This window comes from Oncorhynchus mykiss, chromosome 26 (assembly GCF_057628025.1).
Source record: "Oncorhynchus mykiss isolate SJ-2025 chromosome 26, ASM5762802v1, whole genome shotgun sequence".
NCBI classification, from domain to species: domain Eukaryota; kingdom Metazoa; phylum Chordata; class Actinopteri; order Salmoniformes; family Salmonidae; genus Oncorhynchus; species Oncorhynchus mykiss.
In genome coordinates this window covers 35,484,076-35,498,336 of record NC_143047.1, presented here as the reverse complement: position 1 = coordinate 35,498,336, position 14,261 = coordinate 35,484,076, and the positions used below count along the sequence as shown (strand labels likewise).

At 52.7% G+C, this 14,261-nt stretch overlaps 1 protein-coding gene across 9 annotated transcripts in view; it reads left to right on the top strand.

Moving 5' to 3' along the window:
* Positions 1–14,261, top strand: part of LOC110506172 (aryl hydrocarbon receptor nuclear translocator 2) — a 142,549-nt gene that overhangs the window by 46,850 nt on the left and 81,438 nt on the right. For all 9 annotated transcript variants that reach the window (XM_090222863.1, XM_090222861.1, XM_090222862.1 and 6 more), the window contains one exon: positions 760–834. In XM_090222863.1, coding sequence (XP_090078989.1) covers positions 760–834 — 75 coding nt within the window. The remainder of the gene's footprint in view (positions 1–759; positions 835–14,261) is intronic.

The window sequence follows — 14,261 nt, the reverse complement described above, 5'->3', positions numbered from 1 at the left end:
GATCACTTGGCAGGATGGGAGTTTGTTTTGTGATTGATTTCCCTTGTTAATGTATAATTGTGTATGATTGTAGGATGTTTGCATTTCGCTACAAGCATTTCGTTACACTCGCATTAACATCTGCTAACCATGTGTATGTGACCAATAAAATGTGATTTATTTGTTTATAGGAGACCCCCCCCCCCCCCCCAAAATGGCACCCTATTCCTTACATCATGCACTACTTTTGTCCAGTGCCCTATGAGTCCTGGTCAAAAGTAGTGCACTAACAGGCCAAGGAATAGGGTGCCACTTGGGCCGCACACCACTCCATGGCAGGAAGAATGATTTAAAGATGTATCACTGGCTCGATCTCAATTCCTCTGCCCTCAATCTCCTCAGCTCCTTCTCAACCGTATTGGAGGAGAAGGTCCAAGGTCCCTCCCCTTAGACCTTTTTCTGCAATGAGAAAGAGCCTGGGAGATCGGATGCAAGGAATGGAAGAAAGATGAATTGAGAAAGGCCATTGACTCAAGTCCAAGGGTCTGAATGATGTATGATCTGTATGGCCTGTTGTCCTAACTCAGGCAGAGGAAGCCTAGTCCTGGACTAAAAGGCATTGTCAATAAAGAATCTCCATTGTAAACATTTTTTTTTGTCCAGGAATTTGACAAAGTTTCAAAATTAATATATTGAACTTGTATTTCATGATTTGAAATTGACCTGAAGTGTGTAGTTGTATTAATTTGTGTGTATTTATTGTGTCATTGTCTCGTGTAGGATCTGTTGGGGAAAGACATCCTGGAGTTCTGTCACCCAGAGGACCAGAGTCACCTGAGAGAGAGCTTTCAACAGGTACGGAGAGGTGGAGGAGGGACGAAGGGAGGGTGGAGGTATGAGGAAGAGTTCTGTCACTCAGAGGACTACAGAGAGACCTCTTGAGATATCTTTCTACAGGTACTATACCACCAGAGGGAGAGGAGAGGAGAGGAGAGGAGAGGAGAGGAGAGGAGAGGAGAGGAGAGGAGAGGAGAGGAGAGGAGAGGAGAGGAGGAGTAGAAGAAAAGGATGGGGTGATAACAGAAGGACATGATGATCAGAGGAGAGAATAGGAGTGACAGAGGACGGGTAGAGGAGAGAATAGGAGTGACAGAGGATGGGTGGAGGAGAGAATAGGAGTGACAGAGGATGAGTGGAGGAGAGAATAGGAGTGACAGAGGATGGGTGGAGGAGAGAATAGGAGTGACAGAGGATGGGTGGAGGAGAGAATAGGAGTGACAGAGGATGGGTGGAGGACAGAATAGGAGTGACAGAGGATGGGTAGAGGAGAGAATAGGAGTGGCAGTGGAGAGAATAGGAGTGACAGAGGATGGGTGGAGGAGAGAATAGGAGTGACAGGATGGGTGGAGGACAGAATAGGAGTGACAGAGGATGGGTAGAGGAGAGAATAGGACTGGCAGTGGAAAGAATAGGAGTGACAGAGGATGGGTGGAGGAGAGAATAGGAGTGACAGAGGATGGGTGGAGGAGAGAAAAAGAGTGACAGAGGATGGGTGGAGGAGAGAATAGGAGTGACAGAGGATGGGTGGAGGAGAGAATAGGAGTGACAGAGGATGGGTGGAGGAGAGAATAGTAGTGACAGAGGATGGGTGGAGGAGAGAAAAAGAGTGAGAGGATGGGTGGAGGAGAGAATAGGAGTGACAGAGGATGGGTGGAGGAGAGAAAAGGAGTGACAGAGGATGGGTGGAGGAGAGAATAGGAGTGACAGAGGATAGGTGGAGGAGAGAATAGGAGTGACAGAGGATGGGTGGAGGAGAGAATAGTAGTGACAGAGGATGGGTGGAGGAGAGAAAAAGAGTGAGAGGATGGGTGGAGGAGAGAATAGGAGTGACAGAGGATGGGTGGAGGAGAGAAAAGGAGTGACAGAGGATGGGTGGAGGAGAGAATAGGAGTGACAGAGGATGGGTGGAGGAGAGAATAGGAGTGACAGAGGATGGGTGGAGGAGAGAATAGGAGTGACAGAGGATGGGCAGTATACCGTATACTGGGGTAGCCACGGGATGTTTTTTCAATACAGTCAATAGCATTGAAACAATTTCTTTGAAGTTTTTCAATACATTTTATTTTTTTTGGCTACTTTTGAAGTAAATACCTGCAGTCAACTATTGCAATATGTTAGGCGATAAAGTGGACTGCGTTCTTCATTTCACCTGTCACATTATTTTACATCATGAAGCTTACCGTAGTTCCCCAGAACAGTTGAGCCAGTCACATGTTTGTAAATAGCACAACGGGAGAAAGCAGGAGCAAGTGATTCCAGCTGTGTATTGACTGGGGTCGCATTGTCTTTCAATATAAAAGTGATCAGTGTTAGCAGTTGACGTTACTCTTCAACCCCAAAGCAAATCAAGGGGAGAAACAGGTTTATTCAAATAGAACAAATATAGTTGTTATGGTAGGAAGTAAATGGTAGATGTTCATTCTTCCCTGTCATCAGTGATTCTCCACAGAGCAAAGAGACAAGATGTAATTTATAACCCAACCCGTAGCCTGTGGTTGACCAATTTAGAATTCATAGCAGTAAAATTGGGCCAATGGTCAAATAACAAGTATCCTGTTTCAGGCTCAATGAATAGTCCATTTGGACCAATGAGAACTTGCCACATGTAGCTAGCTATAAGTCCAGGACTGAAACCCCTACAAAGATTCTGAACAGATGTTGAACTGAAAAACAACTATTACCATTGATCGTTAATTCCCTATTGACTTTTAGTCCTCAGCGTTTGTGTATTTTCTTAAAATATCATTACATCAGGGACTTGCAACTATAGTTTTGGCAGAAAATAGCTTCATTTTCATCAGTTGACAACGGAAGTGCTATTTGGCTGGCAGCCACACAAGTAAATGAGCTTACAATGAACAACAGAGAAGTTTAATTACGCTGTCTGGCAGTAAAACCTTTGTCTTCCTGTCACACGCCAGTGGTTCCACTCAGGTCCTCTCCTGACCCTGTCACCCTGAGGTGAAACGGGAGGCACTCTTTAATTAAACACCAGTAGTCCGTCATTATGGTTGAATTAGACTGAGTAGAACCAACAACCCGTTAGAACAGACAGCCCATGTCCACTACTCCTGACCCGGGCCCATGTCCACTACTCCTGACCCGGGCCCATGTCCACTACTCCTGACCAGGGTCCATGTCCACTACTCCTGACCAGGGCCCATGTCCACTACTTCAGACCAGGGCCCATGTCCACTACTTCAGACCAGGGCCCATGTCCACTACTCCTGACCAGGGTCCTTGTCCACTACTTCAGACCAGGGCCCATGTCCACTACTCCTGACCCGGGCCCATGTCCACTACTCCTGACCCGGGCCCATGTCCACTACTCCTGACCAGGGCCCATGTCCACTACTCCTGACCAGGGCCCATGTCCACTACTCCTGACCAGGGCCCATGTCCACTACTCCTGACCCGGGCCCATGTCCACTACTCCTGACCAGGGTCCATGTCCACTACTCCTGACCAGGGCCCATGTCCACTACTCCTGACCAGGGTCCATGTCCACTACTCCTGTCCAGGGCCCATGTCCACTACTCCTGACCAGGGCCCATGTCCACTACTCCTGTCCAGGGCCCATGTCCACTACTCCTGACCAGGGCCCATGTCCACTACTCCTGACCAGGGTCCATGTCCACTACTCCTGACCAGGGCCCATGTCCACTACTCCTGACCCGGGTCCATGTCCACTACTCCTGACCCGGGCCCATGTCCACTACTCCTGTCCAGGGCCCATGTCCACTACTCCTGACCCGGGCCCATGTCCACTACTCCTGACCAGGGTCCATGTCCACTACTCCTGACCAGGGCCCATGTCCACTACTCCTGACCTGGGTCCATGTCCACTACTCCTGACCCGGGCCCATGTCCACTACTCCTGTCCAGGGCCCATGTCCACTACTCCTGACCCGGGCCCATGTCCACTACTCCTGACCAGGGTCCATGTCCACTACTCCTGACCCGGGCCCATGTCCACTACTCCTGACCAGGGTCCATGTCCACTACTCCTGACCCGGGCCCATGTCCACTACTCCTGTCCAGGGCCCATGTCCACTACTCCTGACCCGGGCCCATGTCCACTACTCCTGACCAGGGTCCATGTCCACTACTCCTGACCAGGGCCCATGTCCACTACTCCTGACCCGGGTCCATGTCCACTACTCCTGTCCAGGGCCCATGTCCACTACTCCTGACCCGGGCCCATGTCCACTACTCCTGACCAGGGCCCATGTCCACTACTCCTGACCCGGGCCCATGTCCACTACTCCTGACCAGGGTCCATGTCCACTACTCCTGACCAGGGCCCATGTCCACTACTCCTGACCAGGGCCCATGTCCACTACTCCTGTCCAGGGCCCATGTCCACTACTCCTGTCCAGGGCCCATGTCCACTACTCCTGACCAGGGCCCATGTCCACTACTTCTGACCAGGGCCCATGTCCACTACTCCTGACCAGGGTCCATGTCCACTACTCCTGTCCAGGGCCCATGTCCACTACTCCTGTCCAGGGCCCATGTCCACTACTCCTGACCAGGGCCCATGTCCACTACTCCTGACCAGGGTCCATGTTCACTACTCCTGTCCAGGGCCCATGTTCACTACTCCTGACCAGGGCCCATGTTCACTACTTCTGACCAGGGCCCATGTCCACTACTCCTGACCCGGGCCCATGTCCACTACTCCTGTCCAGGGCCCATGTCCACTACTCCTGACCAGGGCCCATGTCCACTACTCCTGTCCAGGGCCCATGTCCACTACTTCTGTCCAGGGCCCATGTCCACTACTCCTGACCCGGGCCCATGTCCGCTACTCCTGTCCAGGGCCCATGTCCACTACTCCTGACCCGGGCCCATGTCCACTACTCCTGTCCAGGGCCCATGTCCACTACTCCTGACCCGGGCCCATGTCCACTACTCCTGACCAGGGCCCATGTCCACTACTCCTGACCAGGGCCCATGTCCACTACTCCTGACCAGGGCCCATGTCCACTACTCCTGACCCGGGCCCATGTCCACTACTCCTGACCAGGGCCCATGTTCACTACTTCTGACCAGGGCCCATGTCCACTACTCCTGACCAGGGCCCATGTCCACTACTCCTGACCAGGGCCCATGTTCACTACTTCTGACCAGGGCCCATGTCCACTACTCCTGTCCAGGGCCCATGTCCACTACTTCAGACCAGGGTCCATGTCCACTACTTCTGACCAGGGCCCATGTCCACTACTCCTGTCCAGGGCCCATGTTCACTACTTCTGTCCAGGGCCCATGTTTACTACTTCTGTCCAGGGCCCATGTTCACTACTTCTGTCCAGGGCCCATGTTCACTACTTCTGTCCAGGGCCCATGTTCACTACTTCTGACCAGGGCCCATGTTCACTACTTTGACCAGGGCCCATGTCCACTACTCCTGACCACGGTCCATGTTCACTACTCCTGACCAGGGTCCATGTTCACTACTTCTGTCCAGGGCCCATGTTCACTACTTCTGTCCAGGGCCCATGTTTACCACTTCTGTCCAGGGCCCATGTTCACTACTTCTGTCCAGGGCCCATGTTCACTACTTCTGTCCAGGGCCCATGTTCACTACTTCTGTCCAGGGCCCATGTTCACTACTTTGACCAGTGCCCATGTTCACTACTTCTGTCCAGGGCCCATGTTCACTACTTCTGTCCAGAGCCCATGTTCACTACTTCTGACCAGGGCCCATGTTCACTACTTTGACCAGGGCCCTTGTCCACTACTCCTGACCAGGGCCCATGTTCACTACTTCTGACCAGGGCCCATGTCCACTACTCCTGTCCAGGGCCCATGTCCACTACTTCAGACCAGGGTCCATGTCCACTACTTCTGACCAGGGCCCATGTCCACTACTCCTGTCCAGGGCCCATGTTCACTACTTCTGTCCAGGGCCCATGTTTACTACTTCTGTCCAGGGCCCATGTTCACTACTTCTGTCCAGGGCCCATGTTCACTACTTCTGTCCAGGGCCCATGTTCACTACTTCTGACCAGGGCCCATGTTCACTACTTTGACCAGGGCCCATGTCCACTACTCCTGACCACGGTCCATGTTCACTACTCCTGACCAGGGTCCATGTTCAATACTTCTGTCCAGGGCCCATGTTCACTACTTCTGTCCAGGGCCCATGTTCACTACTTCTGTCCAGGGCCCATGTTCACTACTTTGACCAGGGCCCATGTTCACTACTTCTGTCCAGGGCCCATGTTCACTACTTCTGTCCAGGGCCCATGTTCACTACTTCTGACCAGGGCCCATGTTCACTACTTTGACCAGGGCCCTTGTCCACTACTCCTGACCAGGGTCCATGTTCACTACTCCTGACCAGGGTCCATGTTCACTACTTCTGTCCAGGGCCCATGTTCACTACTTTGACCAGGGCCCATGTTCACTACTTCTGTCCAGGGCCCATGTTCACTACTTCTGACCAGGGCCCATGTCCACTACTCCTGACCAGGGCCCATGTCCGCTACTCCTGACCAGGGCCCATGTCCACTACTCCTGACCAGGGCCCATGTCCACTACTCCTGTCCAGGGCCCATGTCCACTACTTCAGACCAGGGTCCATGTCCACTACTTCTGACCAGGGCCCATGTCCACTACTCCTGTCCAGGGCCCATGTTCACTACTTCTGTCCAGGGCCCATGTTCACTACTTCTGTCCAGGGCCCATGTCCACTACTCCTGTCCAGGGCCCATGTCCACTACTTCAGACCAGGGTCCATGTCCACTACTTCTGACCAGGGCCCATGTCCACTACTCCTGTCCAGGGCCCATGTTCACTACTTCTGTCCAGGGCCCATGTTTACTACTTCTGTCCAGGGCCCATGTTCACTACTTCTGTCCAGGGCCCATGTTCACTACTTCTGTCCAGGGCCCATGTTCACTACTTCTGACCAGGGCCCATGTTCACTACTTTGACCAGGGCCCATGTCCACTACTCCTGACCACGGTCCATGTTCACTACTCCTGACCAGGGTCCATGTTCACTACTTCTGTCCAGGGCCCATGTTCACTACTTCTGTCCAGGGCCCATGTTCACTACTTCTGTCCAGGGCCCATGTTCACTACTTTGACCAGGGCCCATGTTCACTACTTCTGTCCAGGGCCCATGTTCACTACTTCTGACCAGGGCCCATGTTCACTACTTTGACCAGGGCCCTTGTCCACTACTCCTGACCAGGGTCCATGTTCACTACTCCTGACCAGGGTCCATGTTCACTACTTCTGTCCAGGGCCCATGTTCACTACTTCTGTCCAGGGCCCATGTTCACTACTTCTGTCCAGGGCCCATGTTCACTACTTCTGACCAGGGCCCATGTCCACTACTCCTGACCAGGGCCCTTGTCCACTACTCCTGACCAGGGTCCATGTTCACTACTCCTGACCAGGGTCCATGTTCACTACTTCTGTCCAGGGCCCATGTTCACTACTTTGACCAGGGCCCATGTTCACTACTTCTGTCCAGGGCCCATGTTCACTACTTCTGACCAGGGCCCATGTCCACTACTCCTGACCAGGGCCCATGTCCGCTACTCCTGACCAGGGCCCATGTCCACTACTCCTGACCAGGGCCCATGTCCACTACTCCTGTCCAGGGCCCATGTCCACTACTTCAGACCAGGGTCCATGTCCACTACTTCTGACCAGGGCCCATGTCCACTACTCCTGTCCAGGGCCCATGTTCACTACTTCTGTCCAGGGCCCATGTTCACTACTTCTGTCCAGGGCCCATGTCCACTACTCCTGTCCAGGGCCCATGTCCACTACTTCAGACCAGGGTCCATGTCCACTACTTCTGACCAGGGCCCATGTCCACTACTCCTGTCCAGGGCCCATGTTCACTACTTCTGTCCAGGGCCCATGTTTACTACTTCTGTCCAGGGCCCATGTTCACTACTTCTGTCCAGGGCCCATGTTCACTACTTCTGTCCAGGGCCCATGTTCACTACTTCTGACCAGGGCCCATGTTCACTACTTTGACCAGGGCCCATGTCCACTACTCCTGACCACGGTCCATGTTCACTACTCCTGACCAGGGTCCATGTTCACTACTTCTGTCCAGGGCCCATGTTCACTACTTCTGTCCAGGGCCCATGTTCACTACTTCTGTCCAGGGCCCATGTTCACTACTTTGACCAGGGCCCATGTTCACTACTTCTGTCCAGGGCCCATGTTCACTACTTCTGACCAGGGCCCATGTTCACTACTTTGACCAGGGCCCTTGTCCACTACTCCTGACCAGGGTCCATGTTCACTACTTCTGTCCAGGGCCCATGTTCACTACTTCTGTCCAGGGCCCATGTTCACTACTTCTGACCAGGGCCCATGTCCACTACTCCTGACCAGGGCCCATGTCCGCTACTCCTGACCAGGGCCCATGTCCACTACTCCTGACCAGGGCCCATGTGGCAGGGTAGCCTAGTGGTTAGAGCGTTGGACTAGTAACCGGAAGGTTGTGAGTTCAAACCCCCGAGCTGACAAGGTACAAATCTGTCGTTCTGCCCCTGAACAGGCAGTTAACCCACTGTTCCCAGGCCGTCATTGAAAATAAGAATTTGTTCTTAACTGACTTGCCTGGTTAAATAAAGGTAAAATAAAAAATAAAATAAAAACTCCTGACCAGGGCCCATGTCCACTACTTCTGACCAGGGCCCATGTCCACTACTCCTGTCCAGGGCCCATGTTCACTACTTCTGTCCAGGGCCCATGTTTACTACTTCTGTCCAGGGCCCATGTTCACTACTTTGACCAGAGCCCATGTTCACTACTTCTGTCCAGGGCCCATGTTCACTACTTCTGTCTAGGGCCCATGTTCACTACTCCTGTCCAGGGCCCATGTTCACTACTTTGACCAGGGCCCATGTCCACTACTCCTGACCAGGGTCCATGTTCACTACTCCTGACCAGCGTCCATGTTCACTACTTCTGTCCAGGGCCCATGTTCACTACTTCTGTCCAGGGCCCATGTTCACTACTTCTGACCAGGGCCCATGTCCACTACTCCTGACCAGGGCCCATGTCCGCTACTCCTGACCAGGGCCCATGTCCACTACTCCTGACCAGGGCCCATGTCCACTACTCCTGACCAGGGCCCATGTCCACTACTCCTGACCAGGGCCCATGTCCACTACTCCTGACCAGGGAACATGTCCACTACTCCTGACCAGGGCACATGTCCAGTACTCCTGACCAGGGCACATGTCCACTACTCCTGACCAGGGCCCATGTTCACTACTTCTGAACCGGGCCCATGTTCACTACTTCTGACCCGGGCCCATGTCCACTACTTCTGACCCGGGCCCATGTCCACTACTTCTGACCCGGGCCCATGTCCACTACTTCTGACCCGGGCCCATGTCCACTACTTCTGACCCGGGCCCATGTCCACTACTTCTGACCCGGGCCCATGTCCACTACTCCTGTCCAGGGCCCATGTCCACTACTTCAGACCAGGGCCCATGTCCACTACTTCTGACCAGGTCCCATGTCCACTACTCCTGACATGGGCCCATGTTCACTACTTCTGATCCGGGCCCATGTTCACTACTTTTGACCAGGGCCCATGTCCACTACTCCTGACCAGGGCCCATGTCCACTACTCCTGACCAGGGCCCATGTCCACTACTCCTGACCAGGGTCCATGTTCACTACTCCTGTCCAGGGCCCATGTCCACTACTCCTGTCCAGGGCCCATGTCCACTACTTCAGACCAGGGCCCATGTCCACTACTCCTGTCCAGGGCCCATGTCCACTACTCCTGACCCGGGCCCATGTTCACTACTCCTGACCAGGGTCCATGTTCACTACTCCTGACCAGGACCCATGTCCACTACTCCTGACCAGGGTCCATGTTCACTACTCCTGACCAGGACCCATGTCCACTACTCCTGACCAGGGTCCATGTTCACTACTCCTGACATGGGCCCATGTTCACTACTCCTGACCCGGGCCCATGTCCACTACTTCTGACCAGGGCCCATGTCCACTACTCCTGACCAGGGTCCATGTCCACTACTTCTGACCCGGGTCCATGTCCACTACTTCTGACCCGGGCCCATGGGGAGAACCTGGGAAATTGGGGAAAGTTACTAAAAGTTACTTTTCCAACCCTAGACTAACCTGTAAATGAAGCTATCAGAAACATGCTCTTTCTCAGGGGGGAGTTTCCACCAAACCATCAAGATCATATTTAGCATTGAGAACATTGTTCATCCATTACCTACCGATGGACTTAATAAGATTCTAAAAGACACTCAATAACCCACCTGGGGAATTAATGGTCATAAATCCAGTGCCTTCGTCTGCCTAGTCTAAAGCCTGGAGCCATGCCAAGGACTGGCAGACAGGCCAATACTATTGGCCAATCTGTAATGGTTTAAGATGTGCTCTGTCAGCGGCTGACAGGAACACACTGCAGGGTCCTGTTCAGAAGGATGAAACGTTCACAACGTCGCGGATAGAAATGTAAGGAGTAGAGCGAACCCTATTGCCTAATCCTAATAAACTGGACTGACGGATCTGTTCTACATGATATATTTCTATCTGATCGCCCAGGTGTGTGTCCTCTGCGTTGCGGTTCAGCGTGTCTGCCAGGGGAGTGCCGTGTACTGAACACCAGCAATGAGGTGAAAGGTGAAATATCAACGTGTATGTGTGAGAGAGAGACTATCCTTGAGGAATGTTTTGTTAGGGCAATATTATTTTACATTCCTTCCAGGGAACAGAAACCCCACACACACTTACCTTTCTGACACACACACACACACATACAGAGAGACAGACAGGTAGCGACAGACAGACAGATAGGTAGCGACAGACAGACACAGGTAGTGCCAGACAGACATACAGACAGACATGTAGCGACAGACAGACTGATAGGTAGTGCCAGACAGACAAACACATGTAGTGCCAGACAGGTAGCGCCAGACAGACAGACACAGGTAGCGCCAGACAGGTAACGCCAGACAGGTAGCGCCAGACAGACAGACAGGTAGCGACAGACAGGCAGACACAGGTAGTGCCAGACAGGTAGCGCCAGACAGACAGACACACAGGTAGCGCCAGACAGACAGACACACAGGTAGCGCCAGACAGACAGACACACAGGTAGCGCCAGACAGACAGACACACAGGTAGCGCCAGACAAACAGACACACAGGTAGCGCCAGACAGACAGACACACAGGTACCACCAGACAGACAAACACACAGGTAGCGCCAGACAGACAGACACACAGGTAGCGCCAGACAGACAGACACACAGTTGGCGCCAGACAGACAGACACACAGTTAGCACCAGACAGACAGACATGTAGCGCCAAACAGACACACAGGTAGCGACAGACAGACATAGGTAGCGCGAGAGAGACGGACAGACACAGGTAGCGCGAGAGAGACGGACAGACACAGGTAGCGCGAGAGAGACGGACAGACACAGGTAGCGCGAGAGAGACGGACAGACACAGGTAGCGCGAGAGAGACGGACAGACATAGGTAGCGCGACAGAGATGCAGATAGCGAGACAGACGGACAGGTAAAGGGACAGGTAGAGAGAGCGAGACGGACAGGTAGAGAGACAGGCGGACAGGTAATGGGACAGGTAGAGAGACAGACGGACAGGTAAAGGGACAGGTAGAGAGAGCGAGACGGACAGGTAGAGAGACAGACGGACAGGTAAAGTGACAGGTAGAGAGAGTGAGACGGACAGATAGAGAGACAGGCGGACAGGTAAAGGGACAGGTAGAGAGAGCGAGACGGACAGGTAGAGAGACAGGCGGACAGGTAGAGAGACAGGCGGACAGGTAAAGGGACAGGTAGAGAGAGACGGACAAGTCAAGGGACAGGTAGAGAGACAGACGGACAGGTAGAGAGACAGGCGGACAGGTAGAGAGACAGGCGGACAGGTAGAGAGACAGGCGGACAGGTAAAGGGACAGGTTAGAGATAGAGACGGACAAGTAAAGGGACAGGTAGAGAGAGAGAGGGAGAGATGGACAGGTAAAGGGACAGGTAGAGATAGAGACGGACAAGTAAAGGGACCGGTAGAGAGACAGGTAGAGAGACAGGTAAAGGGACAGGTAGAGAGACAGGTAAAGGGACAGGTAGAGAGAGAGACGGACAGGTAAAGGGACAGGTTAGAGAGAGGGAGAGACGGACAGGTAAAGGGACAGGTAGAGAGAGACGCTGGTACCTTTGTGTTCAGGTATTGACAGTCCAATAGCTTTGGCGTGTCAGCTTTGATTGGTTTGTATGCGATTGACTTTTGTGCAACACAGTTTTTTGGCAGAAAACCATTTTTGTTTTCCCAACCTACTGACTGTTAATTCATTTAAAATCCTCAGAGGCAGGTAATGACATACACACACACACACACACACACACACACACACACACACACACACACACACACACACACACACGCGCGTAGCGTGTAGGAACCACTCCAGCTCAGGTAATGAAAGATTGAGAGATACAGATAAGGGTTGTAAGTATTTTTCACTCAATGCACTTCGTTCTCTTGCACACCATCTCTACCTTGCTCCCTCTCTCTCTCCCCTCTCTCCTGCTCTCTTTCTCTCCCTTCCCCTCACCTCCTCTCTCTCTCTCCCCTCTCTCCTGCTCTCTTTCTCTCCCTTCCCTTCCCCTCACCTCCTCTCTCTCTCCCCTCTCTCCTGCTCTCTTTCTCTCCCTTCCCCTCACCTCCTCTCTCTCTCCCCTCTCTCCTGCTCTCTTTCTCTCCCTTCCCCTCACCTCCTCTCTCTCTCCTCTCTCTTGCTCTCTTTCTCTCCCTTCCCCTCACCTCTTCTCTCTCGCCTCTCTCCTGCTTTCTTTCTCTCCCTTCCCCTCACCTCCTCTCTCGCCTCTCTCCTGCTCTTTCGCTCCCTTCCCCTCACCTCCTCTCTCTCTCTCCCCTCTCTCCTGCTCACTTTCTCTCCCTTCCCCTCACCTCCTCTCTCTCTCTCCCCTCTCTCCTGCTCTCTTTCTCTCCTTTCCCCTCACCTCCTCTCTCTCTCCCCTCTCTCCTGCTCTCTTTCTCTCCTTCTCCCCTCACCTCCTCTCTCTCTCTCCCCTCTCTCCTGCTCTCTTTCTCTCCCTTCCCCTCACCTCCTCTCTACCTCCTGTCTCTCTCTATGTAGTTATCAGCCCAGCCTCAGTCGCTGACAGTAGAGTAGAAGTATTGGGATAATTGGTGGTCCGCCTTACCAGCTGCGTCCCAGATGGCGCCCTATTCCCTTTATAGTGCACTACGTGCTCTGGTCTGAAGTAGTGCATTATGTAGGGAATATAGTGCCATTTGGGGCGCACCCTCTGGGCTGTAGCCCCGTCCTGCCCTGGCCTCTCACTTCTTGGGATAATCTCTCATACAGGTAATCATGACCTAGAAGACACAAACACGCACACGCACAAAAACAGAGATACAAACCAGCACGGACACACACCTTCCAGTGTCTCTGTAGGTGAATCTCACATCACTTTCAGTTCCATACACACAGTGTACTGCTTAGCCCCAGGCTCAGGACAGCAGTGGTGCAGTACATAGGGAAGTGTGCCATTTGAGATTTGCTGCCAGGAACAACAGACTGCTCCACTATCTCTTCCTGTTACCGAGGTCACAGGTCATACATTCTGACCAATAGTAGGATGCTCACTCCCTCCCTAGCCCATGTTTAAACAATGAGATATGCTCTGAATAAAACGTGCGGTCGAAACGCGTCTAATCCACATTTGCTCAAGTCAATAAGGAAATTGTGCCTTTTTCTCAAAATTAGATTACATTTCTTCTCCCACTGTTGTTTAGCTGGTGGTGCCCTCTGTGTGAAAGGAAAACCACTCTTCCATGTCTCTGAGATTGTCCACAGAGCTTTCATTATGAATGGCCATTTCAGATCCCCCTAACTGAAAGCCATTTTGCATTTAGATGCAAAGCAGCACATCCATTAGACAGATTGACAGGTGAGGTTCACTGGTATGCTTATGGAGGGAATATCAGAGAGTGACAGGTAGGGGTGTGTGTTTGTTCATAATGGTATGGTAGGAGAGGTATGGGTGGGGAGATTAGACTGGTATGGTAGGAGAGGTATGGGTGGGAAGATTATACTGGTATGGTAGGAGAGGTATGGGTGGGGAGATTAGACTGGTATGGTAGGAGAGGTATGGGTGGGAAGATTATACTGGTATGGTAGGAGAGGTATGGGTGGGGA